At 53.0% G+C, this 26916-nt stretch overlaps 1 protein-coding gene across 1 annotated transcript; it reads left to right on the top strand.

Moving 5' to 3' along the window:
* The first annotated feature begins 24380 nt into the window (after positions 1 to 24380).
* LOC120711637 (tryptamine benzoyltransferase 1-like) lies at positions 24381 to 25915 on the top strand. Its single transcript, XM_039997233.1, has 2 exons — positions 24381 to 24767; positions 24929 to 25915. The coding sequence occupies exons 1-2, from the start codon at positions 24381 to 24383 to the stop codon at positions 25913 to 25915; spliced, it is 1374 nt and encodes a 457-aa protein (XP_039853167.1).
* The last annotated feature ends 1001 nt before the right edge of the window (positions 25916 to 26916 follow it).

The raw sequence follows: 26916 nt of genomic DNA, 5'->3' as shown, positions 1-26916 counted from the left end.
TCTTCGTCGAGAACATGAGGGGGCAACCGAAGAGGTTCGCGCGCGCCGGAGGACTGATGCTCCATCTGCGCCCGAGCCGGAAGAACCTCTACATCCCCAACAAGATGACCACGAACAACACCGGGTGGACTCGTGGGTGGTTCTACCTGTGCAACTTCGGCAACAAGCTCCTGGCCTTCACCAACAAGGTGCTTCGGGAGAGACCAGCCAAGTGGGACTGGGGGGTGTCGCCCCCAGCGCACCAAGCCAGGCTCGAGGTCCTCACCGAGGCGCTGGTGCACCTGGCGAGGAAGGGGTTGACGGCAGCTGCCGTCATCGCGAACTTCCACTGGCAGAGGGTGATTCGTCTGACGGAGAGGAGCCTGTCAATTTTTGGCCTCACCCCTGGGGTCCCAGCCTCGGGCTCGAGGACGTCGACGGTGCTGCTCCCTTGAGGCATCGCTGCTCGGAGGGCCAAGAACGCGGTGGCGGAGTTCCCCGACGACGCAAATGATCTCTGGGAGATCAAGATGCACCCCGAGTCGGGGTACATTTCAGTGGTGAGTCTCGATTTCAACCCGTTGTCGATTTGTGTTATTCCTTTCCCGTTCCTGCTTCCTGACTCCGATTTGACTGCATTTTACAGGGGGTGGGCCGTAAGTGGCACCCCTCAAGGCCTCCTATTCCTGAGGAACGCGAGGTCAACTGCCTTCACGCGGAGGTGGTGAAGAAGCGGAAGGAAGCGGCGGAGGCGGCCGCCGACAGGAAAAGGAGGAGGAAGGAGAAGCACGACAAGGCGTGCAAAATCGCACGCGTGGAGGGGAAGCCGCGGCCCGCTATGCCCGAGTCCATGAGTGAGGAGGAGGAGGACGCCTCGGATGCCGAGGCCCACCTTCTGGGTGATGGCGAGGCGGCAACAGGTGCGGATTCCCCGCAGGTCTATCAAGAGGCTGGCGACGAGGACGCGCCAGCGGCGCCGCGTGAGGCGAGGCCCGCATCGGGGCTGTTGGCAGACCCGCCCCTTGCGGGGACGGAGTGGAGGTCGCCCACGCCAGTGGCGGGGTGAATGTCGCTCACACCAGCGGCGGGCGGCAGATCATCTACGCCCGTGACAGAGCGGAGGTCGCCCCTGCCAGCGACGGGCGAGGGGGGCCCCGCACCCGTGATGTTGACGGGCGGCGATGGGTCCGTGGCGAACAAGGGGACGCCCGCATAGACGACCTCGAGGCCTCAGGCGGGTTCGAGGACGACACCCTCGGATCAGTCGTCGAGGGGCGTCAGCGTGCCGCGGGCCCGAAGAAGTGGAACGGGCCAACACAGCATGAGTGCTCGGTCCGGGTATGTGTTTTTGGTTTTGTTTTCTGTGTTCATTTAATTGATCCCCCCAATCCTGCTAACCTTAGCTTTCCTTCCCCGTTTTCCAGCTCCGGGGCCATTACCAAGGACGCAGCCTCGCTCGCACCGACCAAAGCCCTCAAGACCGGGGCGCGCGCCACGCCGCACTCGGCGCCGCAGCCCCCGTCCGTCGTGGATATCGTGGCGGAGGCCGCGAAGCTGCGGGAGGCCATGGCTCGAGGGCCCAAGCGGCCCAACAGGCTCGAGCGTCGGGGAACGGGGGCGATGCCGGCCAGAGTGGTGTTGAAGCAGCCGCTCAGGCTGACACCGTGGGGGAGGCTGGCCGGGGCGGCGCAGACGGCGCCGCCCGGCCGGTTGGAGTGACGCGGATAGCGCCGCCCGGCCGGTCGCAGAGGAAGGAGCTGGTGGGGATGCGCAGGAGCGTCCCGCCAGCCAAACGGAGGTGAAGACCCTCGTCCCTGAGCCCCCGAGGGCTGGGGTCGAGGTAGCCGCGGAGGAGGAGTCGGCGCCGAGGGCACCGGTGGCGGAGGAAGCCCACGTCTCGGTGCCCATAGAGGCCCGGGACGAGGGTGTTGTTGTGGCGGTGACGGCGCCGGCTGCGACAGAAAGTGAGGTGCCGGTGGTACAGCTACCGGACAACAGCGAGGAGTTCGGGGAATCGAGAGACATCGACCCCGCTGCTGCGGCAAGCGCCACCGACAAGATCACGGAGTTTACGTCGGCCTGCGCGGAGCTGCTCGACGAGGGGACATCCGTGGGGCCCCATCATGGGGCAATCATCCGGGGTCCCCCCGGAGTTTCTCCACGACGAGCGGGAGGAGGAGTCCGTCTGGCAAGCGCAGATCGAGGCAGGTTCTCAGATCCTGAACCACCTCGATCGCGCCCTGGAGCTCCATCGGACGACAGATTACCAGATCAGCCAGGTAAGCGGCTCCCTCCCAGGAATTTGTTCGTATTTTGGCCTCGATTTCAGTCGTTTCACCCATGCCTTTCCTCTTGCACCGGCTAAGGGACATCTCGCGCAAGAAGAGCACCGAGATGACCCGGCTGTACTCTCAAGTGCGCTGGCTTGGTCAGCACAATGCTGGCTTGGTGCTCTAGAACATCGACGCCAACACCAAGATGGCGGATCTGGGGGCACGTCAGCAGGCGCTAGAGGAGGAGCTGGCGCGGGCCGCCGGTGAGCGTGACGTCCAGCGGGCCACAGCGTAGCAGAAGGCTCGAGAAGCCGAGTTGCAAACCGCCGAGCTGCAGCGCACCAGGACGACGCTCGAGCAGAAGGAAGTCGAGCTCCAGTGCAAGGAGGCCAAGCTCCAAGGCAAGGAGGCCGAGCTCCATCGCGAGAAGGCAACCGTCGCCACGCTCACCGGGACCCTCGAGGAGAAGGGCAAGGCCCTCGAAGAAAAGGAGGTGGCCCTCCGGAATACGGAGGCCGCCCTCAAGGAGAAGGAGAACTCCTTGTCTTTACTCGAGGAGGCCACCCGAGTCCAGTGAGAAGAGGCACAGAAGAACATCGCAGGTGAGTGCTCGAAATTTCGATGTTGTTGGGTTCTAGTCTTTCGTAGCTTATCTTCGTTTCTTTTATCAGAGCTGAGGCAGAGGGTGGCAGACGAGACTGCGGAGAAGGAGGCGGTCAACACCGCGCTCATGGCGGCGCAAGCGGAGTACGTTGACCTGGAGCGAACCGCCGTGAGCGTGTGTCAGGAGCTCGAGGGGGAGGGCGCCGTGTCTGGTAGCTCGGTGATCAGCCGCCTGCGAGCGCTAGGTGGCCGGATCACTGAGCATGCCAAGAGCACCTTCCGCCTCGGTGTCCTGCGAGCCCTCGCTGTAGCCTCGACGCATTATATCATGGATCTCCAGAGGGTGTCATCAGGGTACGTCGTTCCCAACGACGCTGATGCGGACGCCGCATCGGCTATCATGGACGACGTCGACGCAGCCGCCGAGGAGTTCGCCACAGCCTTAGCCGAGAAGCTCGAAGCTGACATCCCCCCGATAGCCGAGTTCGATGCTGTTGCAGATCCACAAAGGGGGGATGATAACCTGTAGAAAAACTGGGCCTCGGAGCCCATGTAATGGATTAGCACTCGTTGTAATTGTAATTGTACTTGTGAATTTAAGAATTTCGTTATTGTCAAATCGACAGTGTGGCCCATCGAGGCCTTGTGCGTTCGAGCCCTCATTTTCTTTACTCCACTTCCGTGTTCTCGTATGCGACTTAGGTAAACTTTTGCGAGGAATTTCGCGTTCATAAGCAACTTAGGCGTGGGGTGGTGAGGGGGGTGCCATATCCCGGAGGCAGAGGCGGCCCCACGACTCGGCCGGCCCCGTACCGTAGTGCTTATGCCTCGCGTCCGTTTTTTCCAAGTGTACGAGAAGCTTAGAGACGGAAGTTTTTCGAAAAAACATTGGCGATTTTTGGGGACGTTCGGGGGTTCCCCCCGTAGTAGCCCCCGAGGGAGGCTTGGCTTTGCCGAGGGTAAAGCCAGGCATACCTCAGTGTTCATGTGCATCCGAGCCCCCGAGGGTCCGGAAGGTTCCCAAAAATAAACAAGTAAAGCGTACTTCTTTATTATTTCGGGAAATCAAAAATGCGAGTACAAACAATGTACAAATAGCTCGGAACTCTAAGGATAGAAGCGACGTAGCTGCTGTATGTTCCAAGCATTGGTGAAGACTTCGCCATTTTCGTTCGCCAGTTTGTATGTGCCGGGCTTGAGCACCTCGGTGATGATGTATGGGCCTTCCCACGGTGGTGAGAGCTTGTGGCGGCCCCTGTTGTCCTGTCGAAGCCTCAGCACCAAGTCCCATTTGTTGAGGTCTCGGCGCCGGACCCTCTGCGCTTGATATCTTCGCAAAGACTTCTGGTAGCTCGCAGAGTGTTGGAGTGCCACGTCTCGAGCCTCGTCCACTTGATCCAGTGAGTCTTCGCGGGCTCACTGGTTCCGCTGCTCTTGATAGGCCTTGAGCCTTGGCGACCCGTACTCCAAGTTCGTGGGGAGTATGGCCTCGGCGCCATAGACGAGGAAGAATGGGGTAAAGCCCGTGGCTCTGCTTGGGGTCGTCCTCAGGCTCCAGATAACCGAGGGTAGCTCTGTGAGCCACCTCCGGCCAAACTTGTTCAACTTGTTGAAGATCCTTGGTTTTAGTCCTTGGAGGATCATGCCATTGGCTCGCTCCACTTGCTCGTTCGTCCGTGGGTGCGCCACAGCCAGCCAGTCCACACGTATGTGGAAGCTGTCGCAGAATGCCAAGAACTTCTTGCCTGTGAACTGGGTGCTGTTGTCGGTGATGATCGAGTTCGGGACCCCGAACCTGAAGACGATGTCGGTAAAGAACAGAACGGCTTGCTCGGATTTAATCTTGCCGATGGGTCGAGCCTCGATCCACTTGGAGAATTTGTCGACTGCCACCAACAAGTGGGTGAAGCCCCTGGGCACCTTCTGCAGCGGGCCGACGAGGTCCAGTCCCCACACGGCAAATGGCCACGTGATGGGGATGGTCTGCAGAGCATGGGCCGGGAGGTGCGTCTTTTGAACATAGAACTAGCAGCCCTCGCAGGTCCGCACGACGTCGGTGGCGTCGGCGACCGTGGTGGGCTAGTAAAAACCTTGTCGAAACACGTTACCCACAAGGGTGCGTGGCGCTGCGTGATGACCGCAGGTGCCAGCGTGGATATCACGGATCAACTCCTTGCCCTCGGGGATGGGGATGCATCGCTGCAAGACCCCCGAGGGACTGCGCTTGTACAGCTCGTGGTCGATTAGGACGAAGGACTTGGCCCGCCTAGCGAGGCGCCGTGCCTGAGTGCGGTTCGAGGGTAGGACCCCTCGAATCATCCAGTCAAGGTACTGGGCACGCCAATCTTGCAAAGAGGGGGCCTCGTCGATCTCCATTACTTCGGCCTCATCCGTGGAGAAGGTCCCGAAGTCAATGTCCATGGGCTCGGCCTCGTCCGCCGGGGGGTTCCCGCCGGAGGGCCCGGCGTTCGAGGGGGCTGGTTCCGCCGGATCCTGGAATTCGACGGAGGGCTTGGTGACGTCACGAGCGAAGATGTTCGGGGGGACGGTGGTCCGTCCCGACGCGATCTTGGCTAGTTCATCGTCATCCTCGTTGCACTTGCGCGAGATGTGATTGAGTTCTAAGCCGTCGAACTTGTCCTCGAGGCGGCGTACTGCTTTGAAGTATGCTTCCATCTTCGGGTCGTGGCAGCTAGACTCCTTCATCACTTGGTCGATGACGGGTTGAGAGTCACCGTGCACGTCAAGGCGTTTGACTCCAAGCTCGATGGCGATGCGGAGGCCACTGAGGAGGGCCTCGTACTCCGCCATATTGTTAGACACAGGGAAGTGCAAGCATATTACGTATCGCATGTGATCTCCGAGGGGTGAGATGAAGAGGAGGCCAGCGCCGGTGCCATTTTTCATCACTGACCCGTCAAAGTACATGGTCCAGCATTCAGCCTGCATTTGTGGTGGGGGTAGCTGAGTGTCCGTCCACTCAGCCACGAAGTCAGCCAATACTTGGGACTTGATCGCTTTGCGGGGGGCGTAGGTGAGAGTTTCTCCCATCAGCTCCACGGACCATTTGGCAATTCTACCCTCGGCTTCCCTATTGCGGACTATCTCTCCCAAAGGGAAAGACGTGACCACGGTGACGGGATGGGCCTCGAAGTAGTGGCGCAGCTTGCGCCGTGCCAAAATCACCACGTATAGCAGCTTCTGAATCTGTGGATAGTGTGTCTTAGTTTCAGGCAACACCTCGCTGATGTAGTACACCAGCCATTGGACGGGCAGAGCATGGCCCTCCTCTTGTCTTTCAACAACGACCACCGCGCTGACCACTTGGGTCATCGCGGCTACGTACAGATAGAGGGGCTCGCCATCCGCGGGTGGTGTGAGAATGGGGGCGTGAGTGAGCGATGCCTTCAGCCTGTTGAGGGCTTCTTGAGCTTCGGGGGTCCACGTGAAGCGCTCTGTTTTCCTCAGGAGTTGATACAGGGGTAAGCCTTTCTCGCCGAGACGCGAGATGAATCGGCTGAGGGACGCTATGCATCCCATGACCCTCTGTACCCCCTTTAGGTCTCGGATCGGCCCCATCCGAGTGATGGCCGAGACTTTGTCAGGGTTGGGTTCAATGCCCCGCTGGGAGACAATGAAGCCCAAGAGCAAGCCTCGAGGGACTCCGAACACGTACTTCTCGGGGTTGAGTTTCACCCCTTTAGCCCTTAGGCAATCGAATGCAATCCTGAGATCAGCTACCAGGTCGTCCGCCTTCCTGAATTTTACAACGATGTCATCGACATATGCCTCTACGTTCCGCCCGAGATGGTCCCCGAAAACGTGGAGCATACACCGCTAATATGTAGCTCCGGCGTTTCTGAGGCCAAAGTGCATCGTGACGTAGCAGTACATGCCGAAAGGCATGATAAAAGAAGTAAGCATCTTAATTTGATGGTAACCGGAGTAAGCATCAAGAAAGGATAAAAGTTCACATCCCGCAGTTGAGTCTACGATTTTTTTTCAATGTGTGGCAAAGGAAAGGGAACCTTCGGACATACTTTATTTAAACTAGTGTAGTCTACGCACATCCGCCAACTCCCATTCTTTTTCTTCACTAATACAAGATTAGCTAGCCACTCGGGATGGAATACTTCCTTGATGAATCCGGCCGCCAGAAGTTTATGCAACTCCTCACCGATCGCCCGGCGCTTGAGCTCGTCGAAGCGTCGTAGGCGCTGCTTCATCGGCTTGGAGTTGGGTTGGATATCAAGGGAGTGCTCGGCGACCTCCCTCGGTATGCCAGGCATGTCCGAGGGGCTCCACGCGAAGATGTCTGCGTTGGCGCGGAGAAAGTCGATGAGCACCACTTCCTATTTGCTGTCGAGGGTGGCGCTGACCTGCAACGCCTTGTCGTCGGAGCGATTCGGGTCGAGGGGCACCTTCTTGATACCCTCAGCAGGTTCGAAGCTTCCCGCGTGTCGGTGCGTGGAGTCCAAGGCCTCACTTGCCATTTTGTCGAGTGTGGCTGCAAGGGCCTCATCCTCCACTTTAGCCTCTGCGTGCTCAACGCACTCGACGTCGCACTCGTAGGCGTGCTCGAACGTAGAGCCGACGGTGATGACACCCTTCGGACCCGGCATCTTCAGCTTGAGGTAGGTGTAGTTGGGGATGATCATGAACTTGGCGTAGCAGGGATGACCAAGAATGGTATGATAGGATCCTCGAAACCCCACCACCTCAAAGGCGAGTACTTCCTTGCGGAAGTTGACTGCCGTGCCGAAGGAGACAGGCAGATCGATCTGGCCGAGGGGTTGGACTCGCCTCCCCGGCGCAACACCATGAAATGGCGACTTGCTGGGGCGAGGCTTGTTCAATCCAATCCCCATGAGCTCCAAGGTGTGGGCGTACATGATGTTGAGGCTGCTGCCCCCGTCCATGAGCACCTTGGAGAAGCGAGTGTTGCCGATGATGGGGTCAACAACGAGCGGATACCGTTCCGGGTGCGGGACGTAGTCGGGGTGGTCCTCGCGGCCAAAGGAAATGGTGTCCTTCGACCAGTCGAGGTAGGATGGTGTGGCCTTGGTGATGGAGAAAACTTCCCGGCACTCACGCTTCCCAGTCGAGGTAGGTCATGTTCATTGTTGGTCCTCCAAAGATGAAGAAGGCATTTTCCACCGGGGGGGACTCGTCATCTCCACCTTTGTCGCCAGCATCCTTCTTCTTGTCCTCATTGCGATGTGCGATGCGGTTGTAGTACTTCTTGAGCATTTCGCATTGCTCGAGGGTGTGGTTGACCGAGCCCTTGTGGTAAGGACATGGTTTCTTCAGCATGTCGTCAAATAGGCCGCCCCCACCTCGAGGGGGGCCTCTAGGTCCTTTGCGGTCCGGGGCGGCGACGAAGGCCTTGTCGGAGTCTTCTGCCTGCCCCGGTCCACGCTGGATTGTTGGGGCATGCTTCTTCCCTTTCCTCCCCCCGCTTTTGTTTCTTGGTGGGGGCGTTGATCTTGGCGTTGCTGCCCTCTGCGGCCGCATCGTCCTTGCGCTTGTTCGGCTTGTCGTCGAAAATGGCACCAACTGCCTCCTCGCCGGCGGCGTAGTTGGTGGCAGCATCGAACAACTCGTTGGTGTTGGCGGGGCGGCTTCGCGCAAGCTCGTGCACCAGGTTCCTGCACGTCGTGCCCTCGAGGAAGGCGTTGATGACCTCGACGTGGGTGACGCTGGGGAGCTCGGTGCATTGCTTGGAGAAGCGCCGCACGTAGTCGCGCAGGGACTCATTGGGCTTCTGGCGACACCCTTTGAGGTCCCAGGAGTTCCCAGGGCGCACGTATGTGCCCTGGATGTTGCCCTCGAAGATCTGGACCAAGTCGGCCCAGTTGTGGATCTGGTCCGCGGGCAAGTGCTCGAGCCACGTTCGTGTGGCGTCAACAAGGTGAAGGGGAAGGTTGCGGATGATAACCGCGTCTTCCGTCGCACTACCCAGCTGGCATGCTAGGCAGTAGTCATTGAGCCAGACCGCGGGATCGGTCTCGCCCGAGTACTTGACGAGGGTGGTGGGATGTCGAAAGTGTGGGGGAAAAGGAGCGGTTTGAATCTCCCGGCTGAACACCCGGGTGCCCGGAGGCTCCGGTGAGTCACCCCTGTCGTGCTCGGGGTCGAAGCATCCACCCAGCCGAGGGGTGTACTTCCTACCATTGATGATGTAGCGGGCATCGCCATCGCCGGCGTGCCCGCGCGTGTCGTGGTGTCGCTCCCTTGCGGGAGCCTTTCCGATGCGGTCGTGCACCGAGGGTGCCTTCGCGTCATGCGCTACGGCTGCCTTTCTCTTCCCCCTTGGTGGAGTTGCACCAAAGCGTCGTGGTCCTGACGTGCAGTCCCACCAGGCTGGTTCGGGGCTATTGAGCGCATGCGAGACGCAGAGCTCTCGGCCTGCTGCACAACAGCTTGCTCGATGAGCGCCTGTGCCTCGCGGCACAGGTTACGACCCGAAGTAGTCGATGGCTCGGGCATCGCTTGGAGTAGGTAGGCCGCAGCGACGAGTTTTTCGCTGGCTATCTTCAGTTCCGGAGGTTTGTCGACGTTGTCATATGCACGGATCCGCTCCCGTGCAACACGGGCCGCCGCATGGGCATGTGCACCATGTGTGGTGCGCTATTGCTCGAGTCCGGTGCGCAGCTCCTGAGTCTACTGACGCTGTTCGTCGAGCTTGGCTTGAAGCTCCTTGAGCTGCGCCAGCTGTGCCAGTCGCGCCGCCGAGCTTGACGAAGAAGAAGGAGCCGCAGGCAGCACCTTCGGTTGGTTCGCCTGCGCGTCTGCCCCGCCGTTCCCATCATCACCCGGAGCGTTGTCCTCTTGCCCGTCCGCGAGCTGGACCATGAAGCACTCCCGGGCGGGATCGTAATCCCCCTCGCTGGAGTCCTCAGAGCAGGTGAGGCAGTAAGCCGTCGCCAGCTGGAACGAGCGGAAAGCACCGGGGTCGTGGACCCCGGAGTAGTCCTCGGCCTCCTCGGCCGCGAAGTTGTCCATGAAGAAGTTGATGTCGTCGGTGATCGAGCTCGCCGTCTCGGGGTTGGAGTCGTTAGGAGATGATGCGATGAGGTTGCGGATCGACAGGAGGTGATGACCCGGCAGATCCTCATATTTGGCGAAATTGGTGCTGGACGAAGAGGCGTAGGAGGCAGCGTTGCGCATCCCGATGGGGAAGGGCGACGCCGCAGTCGCACCCCCCTGGGAGGTACTAGGGCTGCAGTTGATGATGGTGCCGGCGCAGCTGACGCTGAAGCACGTGATGATGAAGCGATGGCCCCGTCGGCCGCGACGCTGAGCCGTAACATGGCAACCTCAACCCACGTGGGGGAGCTGAGGCGCGCCGCCCGGCGCCGCTCTGCGCGAGCTTGTTGCGCCGGGCTGGTGAAGTCGGAGTGTCTGGGTTGCGTCTGGGCGAGAGGATCTCCATGAGGTAACCATTGCCAGTTGCTCTGAACTCGAGACTCCCGAACCAGATCACGTATCCTGCTGGGAGCGGATCCGAGACACCCATGGGGAATGGGTTGGATCTGCTCGCCATCCCTGGACATCAAATGGGAACAAAAGAGAAAATGTCATGCAGCGAGCCCCTACCTGGCGCACCAACTGTCGGTGTCCTGACCCGGCGGTCTGGATCCCAACTAGTAATGCTGCGTGTTTTCTCATCCCAGATGTTGATGCAATAGGCAACACAGTAACGCACGGGTTTATCCTGGTTCCGGCCGTGGGGCCGTACGTCCAGCAAGGGGGTGTGCGAGGGCACTGTATTATCTTGCACCGGAGGTTCCTGTAGTAGGGGGTATAGGCGTGGCGAGAAAGGGAGGGAAGCTCCCAGGTCTCTGCTAGAGGAGAAGCTGATTGAGGCGAGTGCCAATATCGGGTGCTCAGTGGTGCTGAGTGTTGCGCGATGTCAATGATGTAGGTGACGATCCCCCTTAAAGGAAGCCCGCCTCCTCCTTTTATAGTCACAAGGAGGGATGGTGTACATGCGCAAGGGATCGTGGAAGTTGTCGTCTTCCCCTGAATCGCGGAGGTGTAGTGGTCGAGCACTGTGGAAAATACACTGTGGGGCATGGCGTCGGGCTTGGCAGTCGTCCTGGGTATCGTCCTTGATCTTGCGGAGATCGCGCCGGCGTCCTGCCAGCCCCAGCAGGCGGCGTGGTCGTCTCTGTAATGTGTACAGTCTTCCAAACGTGGCGTGGTGGCGTTCCGTGGGCCCTGCAGGCCAAGGTCTTGCATACACATGTGCGCCAGCGGTAGCGGGGCGCGTGGCTGTCCCGGACCCCCCCTGGGCGGAGTGCTAGAGCGTGCACTAAGGGGTCCGGGAGACACATGGAGGTCCTGGACCCCCTCGAGGGGGAGGTCCGGGCCTCCGGCTACTAGTGCTGGACGTCCCTCCTTGAGGGGCACGTGGCGACACCGGACCCCTTCCCGAGTAGGGGGCGGGTCCGGACAGCAGGAGTTGGCAGAATAGTAACAGGAACTGTGCTGAGCACGTCTCATCCCTCGTTGCAGGTTCCCACAGTGCTGCCACAGCGTCCGGGATGGCGGAGCAGTGACAGGAGTTGGCGGACGGGACTCCGGTCACAGCCACTGCGGGGGATGGCAGCCTGACATCGTTGGTCCTGGGCGCTGTGGAGGAGTGGTTGGCCTTTAATGCCTCCGTACGACGGGAGCGGAAGGACCATTTGTCCTTTACGTCGACGGGTGGCCTCGAGCCAGGCGGAGATGATTCGCCCTGCTCGAGGCTAGGTCCACTACCCTCGAGCGAGGCGGAGATGTTTTGCCCGCTCGAGGGTAGGTTCGCTACCCTCGAGCGAGGCGGAGATGCGAGGCGCAGTTGAGGGTCTCGATGGGAGCCCTCGAGCGAGGCGGAGATCGCCCCACAGGTCCGAGGGGGGTGCGAATGGGCTGCGTGCTGGGCTTCTTTGAGTCCTTTTTCTTTCTTCCATGTTGGAAGGAGGCCATAGGCCTTCGTGGGCCCAGTTGCCTAATATGTGTTTGTGTTTTTAGGGTGATCTTAGTACCCCGATTAGGATATCCCTAATTGTGGTACCCGACAACTGGTGCTCCCGAAGATGTTGGAGAACAACGCGAAGATGCTCAACATGTTCTTCTTTATTCTTGGAATATATAATTATGTCGTCAATGAAAACCAAGACAAACTTATCTAATTCAGGCATGAATACCGAGTTCATGAGATACATAAAATGAGCAGGGGCATTTGTCAACCCAAACGACATAACCAGATATTCATAGAGCCCATATCTGGTAGAGAAGGCCGTCTTTGGAATATCCTCAGCTCTGATCTTTATCTGATGATAGCCTGAGCGAAGATCAATTTTTGAGAATACCTTGGCCCCGACTAGCTGATCAAACAATATATCAATCTGGGGAAGTGGATATTTGTTTTTTGATAGTGATATAATTTAAGGGTCTGTAGTCCACACATAACCTGAGGGTCTGATCTTTCTTTTTAACAAAGATTGCCGGACAACCCCAAGGTGAAGTACTAGGATGAATGAACCCTTTATCAAGCAGTTCTTGTAATTGCTTTTTCAACTCTGCTAATTCATTGGGTGGCATCCGATAGGGTCTTCGAGAAATTAGTGTCGTTTCTGTTTGCAATTCAATGGCAAATTCCACATTACGATCAGGTGGCATGCCTGGTAAATCATCCAGAAAAATATTCGGATACTCACACACCACTGGTATGTCAGCCAGGCTTTTGACCTCAATGTGGTTCACTGTAGGGGTAAATGTTTTATGGTCCATAAGATGAAAAGTCATAGAACCATGGGTGGGAGAACTTATGTGCACAGAATGTGATAAAGTGTCCAAAAGAATTCCATAAAATTTCATCCAGTTCATCCCAAGTATAACATCCACTTTCTGAGCTGGTAACATGATCAGATGAGTGGCAAAAAATTTTCCTTGGAGCTGCAAAGGTACTTGCTTGACAGTTTGGTTGGTTATTAATTGCCCCCCTAGGTGAATGAATATTGTACAGGGTCGACATGTTTTCTATCTCCAGCCCAAGTCTAATAGCACACTCCTTGCTAATAAACGTGTGAGATGCTCCAGAATCAAATAATACTGTAATGGGATGATCGTTTACAGAAAACGTACCCGCCATTACCGGAGCTCCCTCTGGAATACCCTCAAGGGTAGTGTAGTGCACTTGCCTCGGCTTGAAGTGAACCACTTTGTTTTTTTGACTCTGCTGGTTGGAATTCTGACCTTGCTTAGGTGGCATCGGGCAGCTACGCGAAAAATGGCCAGGTTGTCCGCAGTTGTAGCATGGGGATAAATTTGGGCGCAACTCCTGCTACGGCACCCAAATCTTCTGCTCATTCTACTGAGGAACAGGAGGTCTAGCTGCCCCTTGCGGCTGTGGTGATGAGGTGGCCGATATCCCCACTACTGCTGTGGTGGCGTATACACCGGCTGGTGCTGGAAGGGGGCTCGCTGTGGCCCAGACTGCACGAGACGGAACCTCTGTGGGTTGCTACGAGAAGACCCCGCTGCTGGTGCTTTTCTTTTCTTTTCTGCCTTGTGAGTTAGGTGGGCGTCCTCCTAAATGATGGCCCCATTGACTAGCTCACTGAAAGTGTTGAACTTGAACATGGTCAGGCGATCTTGGAGCTTGCTACTAAGGCCTTGCCTAAAACAAGCTTGCTTCTTCTCATCAGTATCCACATGATAGCCCGCGTACTGAGATAGAGTATTGAAGGCCTGGGCATACTGCAGTACATTGTTGTTGCCCTGTTTCAGGGCTAGGAATTCTGTGAGCTTTCTTCTTATCAGTCCTGCCGGGATATGATGTGCGCGGAAGGCTTCTTTAAATTGGGCCCAAGAAAACCGATTGGCAGTAGGGAACATGGCAGTATGATTATCCCACCATGTGCGGGCGGGACCTCTGAGTTGCTGAGCTGCAAATGCTGCCTTGTCATTACCATTGTACGGGTGCAAGGTGAACTTGGACTCAATGGTCCTGAGCTAGCTGTCAGCCTCCAGTGGATCATCCGCCTTATGAAAAAGCGGTGGGTGAGTACCCAAGAATTCTGATACCCAGGAACAGGTGGCTGGTGGTGGTTGTGGTTTCCTTGCCTCTGCACAACACCCTGTTGAACGAGCTGACGTAATAGTGCCATCTGCTCATCACGCCCAGTCAGCATAGCCGCAATTGCCTGAACCAAATCAGGAGGCGGCGGCGGCGGTGGAGGCTATCTAGACCCATCTTCTGCCATTCTGCATTTAATCATGGTGGAATTAGTTACATTATCTTGATTAAATAGAAATAATCATGATAGCAACTAGCATTCAATTTATGGAAAATGCTGAATGTAGAACACCGGACAGTGACTCAATGTTAGCATCATAACTGTTAATCCTTATATCAAATAGTTACACATAGAAATATCTGGATCATCTACAAGAATTTTTAGCACCTTTGTATCTACTGCTGAGAGCAATATTGATCCCCTTTAAACTTATCCCCAGATTTTTTTTTACCACGTGATTCGACACATGAGTAGTGTAAAGTTCGAAAGTTCATATTTCCCAAACGGAACATCCAAAAATCCTTAACTTTTGTCAATGAATGGCCAACAAAATATTTTACCACTTTTGTATAACCTACTTCTACCACATGGACCGTCTTCATGGATTTTTATGTACTAAATTAAGGTGCCGCGAAAATTTTCAGATTTCACAACTTGGAAATACCATAAGTCGAACGTTAGGATGAACTTTTACAATGGGAATACACACCTACAAGCTTAGTCCAAACATATACAAACCACATCCCTATCTTACATCAGAGTTATTCTAATCATACTACGAGGTTCAGTTGTGCCTAAGGCATACACTAAATTACAATACCTAACTAAACCTTCCTACACTCAAACTCTTACTACTCAACGCAACGGCTGGTACTCGAAGACGCGCTCAACCCCGATCCCACGCGCGCGTAGCTCCTCCTGCAGGCGTGCCACGCTCTACTCGTTCACTAGAATGGCCGTGGACCCTGCTTGAGGTGGAACGTCGTTCTGACCGACTGAACTCTCCGCATCAGACATCTCCTAAGGGCCCACCCCAGACTCAACACCAGACAACTGAAGTGGTGGCTCTGGTTGCGCTGCGGCCGCCTGCTGCTGAATCTGTAATTGATGGACATCTTCCAATGCATTCTACAAGTCATCCTCCAATTGTTCTACCAGACCCACTTGGTTCCCTAACTGCTCAGTCAACTCCTCAATCTGCTGAGCCTGCTCTGCTAGCTGCTACGACTGCTCTGCAATCTGCTGTGCCTACTCTGCAAGCTGTTGTGACTGTTCTGCAATCTGCTGTGCATGCGCCTGGTCTTGGATGCATGCCACCTGAAGTATCTGTCGGTACAACACATTCTCACCCTGCAATTTGTCACACACACACACACACACACACACACACACCCAACAGACTAGCTGCGTAACGGATCACCTTGCCCAAAGCTGGGACGTGGCCTGGAAGGGCAGTATCCAGCAACATGGCGATCCGCTGCCTCGAACACTCGGAAGTCAGGTCTCTGATAGGGAAGGCAATCACTGAGGAGTAACTAGTGAAAATGGGCTGCTCCTCACAAAACCGAGTAATAGCCATCGCAGTAGCACGATCCCAGGCGTCCAAGATCTCGGTCCCATCCGTGTGCACCTCCCAAGGGTCCGACTGGAAAAGACCAAGACGTGCCGGAACCCACAGGCGAGCCTCCCAACTAGAGATGCTCCCTATGGAGGATACACGCCCGTAGTACTGGGGAGGCTCGGTGTGGCCAAACTCCTGAAGAGTCTCCCACAGCAGCATGGAAAGGCCCCCCCGATGAAGACAAGTGGAACGCACCCACCTGTCCTCGTCAACATGGAAGTCCGACAAATCTGCCATCTGCAAAGAGCGACGGCAGCGGTAAACATCGATCCGAAAAGAATATACAAAAATCCTTAGGATTTTTAACTACACCCCAAAAAGATTATTATTACAGGATCCCTAATGAAATTAACACATGATGCACATGATGCATGAGCGACCTACGTCCCATTTCCCAACCAAAACCTCGACTCCCAACTATAACTTACCCACTAACAGTATAGGGCTAATACGAACACTACCCTGCACGTCTAAACCATTTTTATTTTAAGTTAGAAATTTATTTTAAATTTTGAAATCCTTGAATAAGTCACACTCGCACCACCCCCGATGTGTTTCGGCTCTGATACCAGCTGTGACGGAACCGCCAAATTAAAACGATAAATTTAGCGTAATGACCCTCATTTGAACACATCAGGCGCATTAGCTTAATGATTTAATTTGACAGTTCTTTCACAACCCACATCCCGATCGAAACAACACCGGTAGTCTCACACAAAGGTGGGCGTAGATGGTACAACATGACAGTACTTGGAAAATACTAACACAGTACATAGTGCGAAATATTAAGGTTTACAAACCGAGTTCAAATACAAAGAAAATTTACATGCCATTTTGCAAAAGTTGGATAAACATATAATCCGACAGCTACGATAACATATTACACACTTTGCCCAAAGGTGTGTAATCAGGAGTCCATCTAAACATCTGGGCCGGCAACCTCCCAACCTTCTGCGTTAAGGCGGATGAACTTGGCGCAGTAAGGACAGAAATCAACATCTGCAGGTTCTGAAATATTTTTTTCAATAAAACCCTGAGCAACTAATACTCAGCAAGACTTACCCATCTATGGGTACACTTAGCCCTATATCTAGACATGTAAGGATTTCTGGCTGGTGGTTTTTGTTTTGCAGAAAAGCGACTAAGAGTGTATCCTTATTTTCAATATTTAGCTCAAGATTATTTTTAGCCTAACCATCAGCTAATATTTGCATAACAACTAGAGCAAACATGGTGGATCATTAAATAACAATTCAAAGTAATCATCATCATGTATCATTCATATTTCATCTCATTACTACGATGCAGTGCTGCAAGCAGGGTGCTCATATCCGAGAGCGACTGATGGCGAATCGATTCGATTTAACCTTGTAAGGTGGACCTAGCCAACACGGCTCGCATATATCCTGTCGGACCACACGCACAAACCATTCCGCTCCCCGCCTCGAACTACAGAACCGCCCACCTACATATAGTCTGCCGAGTCCTACGAGAGACCACCAAAAGTAAATACATGCATCCCCAATTCTCCGCGGCCACTCGACTGCCCTAAGGGGTGGTGATGAAGTTCTGTATTTTCGAAGCAAGGCAGTACTAGTCTTACCGGTTTCGACTACCTCCTACTCCCGGCATGCGGTTAGTACAGTTCAAACTCGATCAACAGGGCCAGACAACGAACGGTCCTTATCCGATACAGACGGGGCTAAACATTCCCCGCCCGATCTCCAATTCCTCTCCTATACTCCATATTACAATACTCCATATTTTTGAATTATAGAGAACCCTAGATCTCGCGAGTAACAGAAAATTACTCGACTTCTACCGAGTCCTATTTAGCATAGCAGTGCTATCGACCTACACATACTAGTATAATACCCAAGGAAACTTAGGGATCATGCAACTAAGGTTACAAATAGTTCCTAAAAAACATAATGCAAAGTAATAAACATATAACGATTCATAATTTAAAATAGTAGGTTATGCACCGGAGCTTGCCTTCGGGCTGCTGCACTGCGCTAGCGTCAGTCGGGCCTTGGGCCGAGTTCTCGTGACTCTCCTGCTGGGCTTGCTCCGTCTGCTTCTGTGGCTCCGCGATTGCACTGTACACGACTTCCTCGGCTACGGGCTCTATACGCATGCATATGAAATAATGAGAATGCAGGCATGAATTACAATGCATAAAGCAACTATTGACCGAGTATGTTTATATACAAAAACAAACTAACGATTTAGAACATAAATTAATTCCAGACAGACCCTAACCTGCAAGGAAACTATTAACATGTTCTTATAATTGTTATATAATTATATGTGTAAAGGTGTTCTTTATTCCTTGTAAAATGCACTAATTTATATATATTTTATAATGACATACTAAACTATATTTTCTGGACACCAGAATTTTACAGTGAATTACTCATGCATAAAGTAAGCTACTACTTAAATTTCATAATTTTTGGACTAACATATCTATAGAAATTAATTTTTACTATTTTTCATTGATTTGTTATGCATTTTAGAACATTCAGCGGAATTAATAAAAAAATCACAAATCTACTACTCAACCTCCCTGACCAGCCGGCCCCACTGGTCAGTGGAAGGGGCTGGCCTTCTTCCCAGGCCACGCACGCCATGTCCCGGCAGTGCCAGGGCTGGCGGCGAGGTCACCAACCCGTGGGGCTGGCACCTACACAATCTACGTGATGAGCAGAATCCCACCATGGGTGTTGTGCATGAGAAGGATCGGCCTGCCATGCCCACGGCGAGCTGTAGCTCCGGCCGGCGGCGAGGCTCATGAACGAGCGCGGAAACAATGCGAACTTGGAAGAACGAGGGGAGGACGAGAATGAGTGGCTCACTTACAGTCGATTTGAGCCCTTGGACGGAAGGAACGGTGCTCGGACGACGAAGTTCCACGGTAAGGTCGAGTTTGGACGAAACTCAGACTGACGGCCGGGGAATCCTCGATTCCCAGTGAGGTGAGGGTCGGGGCTGCAGTTGGAGGGGTTGGGGAGGGAGCTATGGAGGTGGGGGAGCTTCGGGTGTGAGGGATTTAGAATCCATGGATGATTGGTGGCCGTATTTTGGATCGCAAGGGTGGTCTGCTAGCTCTGTTCTTGTGTCTGAAGGTAGAAGATGAAGCTGAGCGAGAGTGGGAGAAGAAAAGAAGCTGCCGTCAGCTTGGGGAGATGCATGAGGACGTCCATGACGTCGAGGATGACCGGAAAAGAGGGGAGGACTCGCCTCTAGGTGGCCGGCGCGTGGTGACGACAGGACCGGCGCTCAGTCTTGGCATGGGCGACGGCACGACGGCACTCCCCTATTGCCTGCGCCGTCCCCTGGCTCGCTCGAACACCGAGGATGGCCGATGTGTGGCCACAACACAACATGCCGACGAGCAAGCGCTCGCCGCGCGTCGCGCGTGTATGGACTCCGGACGGTAGCAGGTGAGGAGTTTGGGAGATTTTTGACTTGTTTTTGACTCAATTTGAACATTCTAACCTTGTTTAGCATATGCTTAAATCGCCTACTTAAGTAGCTGTTACAGCCTCCCACTCAACTCTTGTCTCCTCTGAGGACTCAAAATTTTTGTTGCCACCAAAGTGGGTGAATTTTCAAAAAATCGGAAACCTCAAACTAGAATTCACTTGTTTGGCTAGTCAATGAATTTATTTTTTAGTAAAATTTGGATGAACTTGATGTAAATTTGGGCGATGACCACTATTGTAGAGGATGGTGAAGAATTGGGAGATACAATGAGAAACTAAGAAGAAAAATGGCGAAATCGTGTTTCTGCATTTGTTAGCTATCAAAAAGTGAGAGGCATAAAAGATATACATAATTAGGTTTTACTCAAGTTTTTATACCTATAGGAGTACGTCGCCTCCTTTGGACCATAGTCATGGCACAAATATTCAACTTTGGTTGAATCTTGGGATAATTCGATTTTATTTCGGGCTATCGGGTGAATTTCGCCGAAATTCAGTTATACTTAGGACTGAATCCAAAAACCCTTTGAGCCGCGCGCATGCCGTGAGTGCAATGGTGTCGACTACCGAGGACTAGGGGCAGCAGGGGCGGATCCAGTAGGGGGGCCGAGGGGCCTCCAGCCCTCTACTGGCTGCAACCTCCATTAGAAGCAAAGAAAAGCTAGGGAAGGAGATGAAGGGAGGAAAAGAAAATAGAGAGGGGAGGGGGTGGGGAAGAGGAGTGAAGAAGACATCAGCCCCCCTACATCTCTTGGTCAGATCAACCACTAAGGGGCAGGCCCTCACGGTTGAATTTTTCTGAATATATATACCTAAGACATCAAAGGATCACGAGAGTATAGCTCGAGGAGAAGGACGACCATGGAGCTCAACGACGGCAAAATGCAGATGCTGGTTGGTGGACGATGCGGTGGAGCCCTGAGTTCAGGAACGCCAAGGCTAGCTAGCTCTCCGCGCGCATGTCCACGCTCTCTGTAAGATCATGTTCTTGAGTCTCCATGGCCGTCGCTTATCATAGATAGCTAGACGACGACGTACAACTGAGCCGTGGGCGTCCATGGACGACAACGTTGAAGCCGAGCAGAATCGTGCCGAGCGGTTGGCAACCAGCAATATCCACGTGCCGCGCATCTAGACACCAAATTTTCTTCATCCGCAAATGGACAAAGTAGAGTATTTAAAATAAATTTAGTGTTGATATATTTTAGAATTAATAACATTGATCATTAAAAATAGGGAATTAGGGATAACTTCTGTGAGGAACCAGTCCAAGTTGATCCCGCCTAATCGAGTCATCGTCCATTGATCAACTTGATTAGAGGGAACCAACCCCGGTAGTCCTTGGAATGTGTCATGAGCACCGCCCAGGATTTAAACACACTCCACGAGCACAACAGTAATACCATTACATAGGCACGTCCAACACATGAGATTATATTACAAAGCGGTTCAAAGTTTAAGACAACAAGTCTTCAGAGTTTTTGTAGCGGAAAATTCTACTACTAGCACTCCATACATATCGCAAAATAAGAAGGTAACACTATATGCCGATAGTGCCCTTCACATAGCCACCGGCCATCTACTCCTCACCCGCACCTCCGTCCGTGGGGTAGAAGTACCCAAAGACGGCCTCCGACCGCAGATCACCTGCAATAACTTTAACGATAGCACCATGAGTACAAAAGGTACTCGTAGGGCTTATCCAATACGGGTATATAATATCCCGACCTCAAGGAGAATGCATTTGGTTAGTAGCAAGGATAGGGTACGATATTTAACTTTTGTATAAAAGCATCTAACTTTGATCAAGTTGTAATAAGCAAAAGACAGAGCATCTATGATCTCTAAAGCATGCATCAAATAATTACATAAGTAAAGTGTTCATAAATAATAAGCTCAATCTTCCATGAACTTCCTCGGTAACTCTACGTTAAAGTCAAAGTACAAGAGCGTGCTCAATGTCCGAGAGCGCGGCTATTGCAATAGATCAAAAACCCTGCAGGGGTGTACAACTTTTCCCACACGAGAACAAGACCAATGACCATACCCACGGCCAAGGATAAGTGTTGATTCATGCCTCAACCTTTCACACAAACACAACCGACTATGAGCGAACGGCCGAGAAGGACAAGTGCACCGGAAACGCCGATCACACTCCATCACAACTCGCACCGAATCCGATCAAGGCAAGGTGTGACTTATGCTAGTTGGCTTACCGTCCCATTATATAGTATGTGGTTTGTACGGAAAGGTGCTCAAGTATCAAAGCGATTACGCATCAGTCCTTAATCAACTCAAGCAAGACTAACCATGTGAGCTCCATCCCAATATGGCCCTATCATACTTGTCCAAGTCCGAATCATCTTTCATATTTGCACAACTTTTATCCATTCTTAACTAATCATGTAAATTAATCAAACATCCTATAGCTCGCGAGTGGTGGTGACCTTGCCACCTCTCGTCTTGTACCGTAGCTAAGCATGGCTAAGCATATAGTTCGTGACACCTATTCAAGCATACTCATCTAAAGATGATATCCTAATCAAGGTTGATAATGCATCAAATAGGTTCTACGCAATCAATGATATATATATAGTAACTCATGCGCAACCAAGACACATATATTTCATTGATCCAAAATAGGGTGTAAGAAATGCTTAGGGGCCTGCCTTGAGTCTCAAAAGAAGCGTCGTCTCCCACGGGTTCCGGCTCACCCTCCTCTTGCTCCGGTGTCACGGTCTCTACATGAATGCAAATGATGCTCGAGAAATGAGCATGCTATGAATACGTGCAATGATTGCTAATGACAGGAGAATGCATGCTTTAATAGGGCTAAACTATGGTATAGAGACTGGACATAAGGTACAAAGGTGGGTGGTACATGAATGAGTGAAAGGGTGCTGAACAGGTAATTGCGGACCGTCCGGGTTAGGGAAGCGGACCGTCCGGTCTGAATGGCGGACCGAGTGGCGGACCGTCCGCCGGTCAGTCGCGGACCGTGTTGGGTGGAAAACATGCTCTTTGACTAAATTGCAGACCGTCCGCGTGGGTTGAGCGGACTATCCGCCTTTCAAATCTTGAAAGGCCAGAACTCTTGCAGAGGCTCTGTTGGTTTTGGTCAGGAGCTGGCAGACCGTCCGGCCATGTCGGGCGGACCGTCCGCGACACGGCCGAGGCTCACCAGCGAGTTCGCTGCCGACGATTCCAGCCACGGGTTGGGGTGGGGTGTGTTCCTAGAGGTGCCTGGGAGTCTAGGGAGTTCACTTTGGTAACTAAACCGCACATGCATTAGGGTTTCGAAGCTCTAGGTCATCAATGGTGATTTGTGCTCTAGGTGTGTTCTTGGCTTCGAATCCTAGGGCAACGCGGATGGATCGGGGAGGGGAAACACTCACCGGCGTCGAGTGGGTCACCGGTAAGGGCTTCAAGTCGTCGGGGGAAGGCTTGGAGTAGCTCGGGGTCGTCCTCCTTGCTTGGGCTTGAGGAAGAGGATGAAGTAGAGGAAGAAGCTTGTTGGGGAAGCTCCTCCCCAGGGAAGAAGAGGAGATCGGAGTGGTGCAGCTCATAGGCGTCGTTCTCCGGCGTCCTCCGGTGGTGCTCCGGCGAGGTAGGGCTTCAATGGCAAGAGTGGAGGAAGGGGAGCTCCTCCATGGCTTTGCTAGGGAGAGAGGGTGTTTGGGGAGAGTGGGAGGGAGAGAGAGAGAGAGCGCAGAGGGGTGTCGGGGAGATAGAGAGCTCGGGCTGACGAGTGGGTCCGAGGGTGGGACGTGGCGCCTAGACTCTGCGCGCGTGACACGCATCAGAGATGCGCTAGCGGACCGTCCGCGGGTAGGGTGACGTGGCAGTGAATTCGATGTGCCCGAGGTGAACCGTGGTCGGCCACGTGGCAAGGTCGCGGACCGTCCGCCATATAGTCCGCCGTTCGCCACTACCAAAACAGTGGATTAGCCTAAGGTTTAATTCTCTTCTTAATTGGGCGCTAATTATGCTTAATGCTTTAAGATGCACATGATGACATGTTTAACTAGTTAATCAACATAAGGCTGTTACAACTTCAAAATATTTCCAGTGGATATATTATTGGAATATGCATCATTGATCACTGTAAAATATGTATCACTGAACTTTGTACTATTATTATTAATGTTAAAATTATAATTATATTTGTTATCAATTGCAAAGATAAGTTTTAGATAGATTCGCATGCCAGATATGTGGAACGAGAAAATCGGTAAACATTGGAATTTGATACATCCACTTTAATGCCACATTAAATTCAGATATGAATATGGATATCTGTATTGATGTTTTAGTAGATATATGGATATAAGATATTTTAAATAACCATATTCACATTTCCATATCAGATATAGATATTGATATCTTTTTTTTAGAATCACACAGTACAACGAAGACGCCCACAACTCGCACACACACTCACACCCTATGAATACATGTACGCAAACCCTACCCCTATGAGCACCTCTGAATGACTGAGCACCGGCAGATCTGAAGATTCCCGAAGTCACCACTGGCGCCTCGTCGTCGACGGGAACGTCGCTTACCACTTATCGTGTAACACTGGTAAATCTTAGGAAAATCCCAAGAAAAGATGCGAGCACCAGAATTTGAACCCTAGTGGGTAGCGTCCCACTGGACTGTCCTACCATTGGACTCCAAGCCAATTCACAGATATAGATATTGATATCTATTTGATATTCTAGCCGTCGACGTGCTGCCCATATAGTGCTGGGCTGCACTGGAGAGAATCGGCAGCCCGGCTGCATCAATTATTATTTTTTTTGAAAAGTTGCACCAATTGTTTTTCCATCCAGGAGGCGTCGGATCCTCTGAGAGTCCACGCGCCGAGTCCACGTGCCGCGCATCTAGAGCTTGCAATTTTTTTCCCAAGCAAGTGACCTTGAGTCGCTCCAACCCATGGCTAGATGGAGGCTGTTAGAGATAATGTGCACTATGAGGCTGCATTGGTAATTTGCTATCAATTTTGGCCATAACATCCGAATCAAGACATGCCAATAATAAAATTTGGCTATCAATTAGTTCATGCCTAGAAATTGATCATTTAGTTTTGATCAAAATTATGGCAACTTAAACCTTACTCCGTACAATAGAAGAGAGTATTAGTTGGCACTAAACCAAATGACTACCTAAATTTTTTACCAATACTTTGGCAATGCCCTAATTTTGTTAAGCCAATATATTAGCTTGTCATAATTTTGGTTTGGCAAAAATTAACATCCAACCAATCTGGCTCTATATATATAGCAAAGTTTGTAGCTTCTCACAGGAGATCAATAAGGAGATTACGAGGTAGAGTGCAATAGCAATGGAGGTCACGGCCTGTACGACGACGATGGTGAAGCCGGTGTACACCACCCCGCACCCGCTCGCCGGCGAGAAGGTCCCGCTGACCGTCTTCGACCGCGCCGCCTTCAACATCCTCGTACCCATCGTGCTCGTGTACCCCGCGCCGGCGCCGCCCAGCAACCGGGCGCTCAAGGAGGGCCTCCTCAGGGCCGTCGCGGCGCACCCTCACCTTGCGGGCCGCCTCGCCGTCGACGACCAGGGCCGGCCATTCCTCCACCTCAACAACGAGGGCGTCCTCGTAATGGAGGCGACCATGCTGTCCGGCGACGACATGGAAGCCGTCTTGCTCGCCGGCGGCGTGGTTGCAAATGACCACTTCAGCGAGCTATACCCACCGGCCCCGAAGGTACATATCTATTTGTACAGAGAAAAAAATTCTTCTACGCTGGCTCGCTTGTAGCTACTCTAGAATGTATCTGATCCAACAAATAGTATATGCGTGTGGAGTATATAATAATACTAGAACATCGATGATGGTATATATACATACTTACTGTTTTGCCATAGGAGAAAATTGGGGCGCCGGTGCTGCACGTAAAGTTCAACCGCTACAAGTGCGGCGGCCTCATCATCGGCATGATCTGCCACCACCGTGTCGCCGATGGCCACGCCTTTAGCACCTTCCTCGCCAAGTGGGCGACGCTTGTACGAGCGGGCCACAATGACGACGACGGCGACTTCATCGCTCCGCCGCCCTTCCTCGACCGTGCGGCAACAGCCGTGCCCCGCAGCCCGCCGGCGCCGGTGTTCGACCACCGGGCCGTCGAGTTCAACGCCGGGGACGGCCACGGCTCCAGGTCCTACGCCGTCGTCCCCGCGGACAAGGTCAAGAACCTAACGGTGACCTTCACCGCCGAGTTCGTCGCCGAGCTCAAGCTCAAAGCGCGCGGCGACGGCGGCGGCGGCGCCGTCCGGTGCAGCACGTTCCAGTGCCTCCTCGCGCACGTGTGGAAGAAGGTCACGGCGGCGCGGGGCCTCAGCCCGGAGGAGTTCACGCAGGTGAAGGTGGCGGTGAACTGCAGGGGCAGGGCCGACCCTCCGCTGCCGGCGGACTTGTTCGGCAACATGGTGCTCTGGGCGTTCCCGAGGCTCGAGGTCGGGGAGCTCCTGCGCTCGAGCTACGGCCGCGTGGTCGCCGCGATCCGCGACACCGTGGCGCGCGTCGACGCCGAGTACATCCAGTCCTTCGTCGACTTCGGGGCGGCGGCGGACGCGAGCGGCGAGGACCTCGCCGCGGCCGCCGCCGCCGCCGCCACGGCGGCGGGCACGGTGCTGAGCCCGGACCTGGAGGTGGACAGCTGGCTGGGGTTCGAGTTCGACCGGGCGGACTTCGGCACCGGCCCGCCGCGCGCGTTGCTGGCGCCGGACATCCCCGTCGACGGGCTGATGGTCTTCGTGCCGTCGGGCGCGGCGAGGGGCGGCGTCGACCTGTTCATCGGCCTCGTGGAGGGTCACGTCGAGGAGTTCCGCAAGATCTGCTACTCTATGGATTGACCAATGCAGGGCCCAGGCCCATATACTGTTAATGGGCTGCTGGTGGGCCTTTGCTAGAATCCAAATGGCCCAAACGGTGTATGGTCCATTCTTCTTTGTTGTTATTTTGCACTAGTATCTTTTATTATCTGTTCGTAATAAATAAATAAAACCTAGTAGTACGTCTCCGCCGTCAAATCGTCATTCAAATTTCTACATTTTGTCTTCAGCCTCATATTTTCTTCATCGCATCATTCTTAGTTTTTGAAAGTTGGATCATCAAAACTCCAAATTCTACTAAAGTGGCAGTCTATCCATCCATTTTAGTTTTAACTCTGAGAAAATCTTCTTTTGTATTAATTTCTACTTCCTCCCTATCAAATTATTAGTAGTATTGGCTTTTATAAATTCATAAATTTTGCTATGCATCTACGTATATATCTTGTCCAGATGCATAGCAAAGTCTATAAATTCAAAAAGATATATATGTACAGATGCATAGTAAAATTTATGAATTTCGAAAGAAAACATTAAAATGGCTAATTATTTGGGACGGGGGAGTACTGATACGGTGCTTCCATGCAACTAAACAAATAGTACGTGCATCATCCTCTCCAAACCAACTCATGATCTAAATTGTGCTGTGATTTGAACAACATTGCAGCAAAACACGTGATGATGATGAAATAAAGCTCTCTTGTCGTTTCAACATATCAAGATCCACATTTTGTAGTTCAAATAACAACAACAAAAAAACTGATTTGAAAAATAATTTTGCTTAAGTACATTTTTTTTGAAAAGTTCATAGTAAAATAATACATTGCTACTTAATAAATCCGAACTTTTTTTTTTCAAATTCTCCACCGTCCACGTTCCCCACTACTGGCCCCAGTTGCCCAGATGCTTCCAGGCCGCCGCGGCGCAACCGCCCCACCTGGTCCCACCCATCGGCCAGCGGCGACCAAAATATGTGGTCTGGCCCCACACACATGGAAACGTCCGGATCCAAACCCACCACCACC

The sequence above is a fragment of the Panicum virgatum genome, chromosome 6K (genome assembly GCF_016808335.1).
Source record: "Panicum virgatum strain AP13 chromosome 6K, P.virgatum_v5, whole genome shotgun sequence".
NCBI lineage: Eukaryota > Viridiplantae > Streptophyta > Magnoliopsida > Poales > Poaceae > Panicum > Panicum virgatum.
The sequence above is the reverse complement of the archived record's forward strand: the minus strand, read 5'-3'. Positions and strand labels throughout refer to the sequence as shown.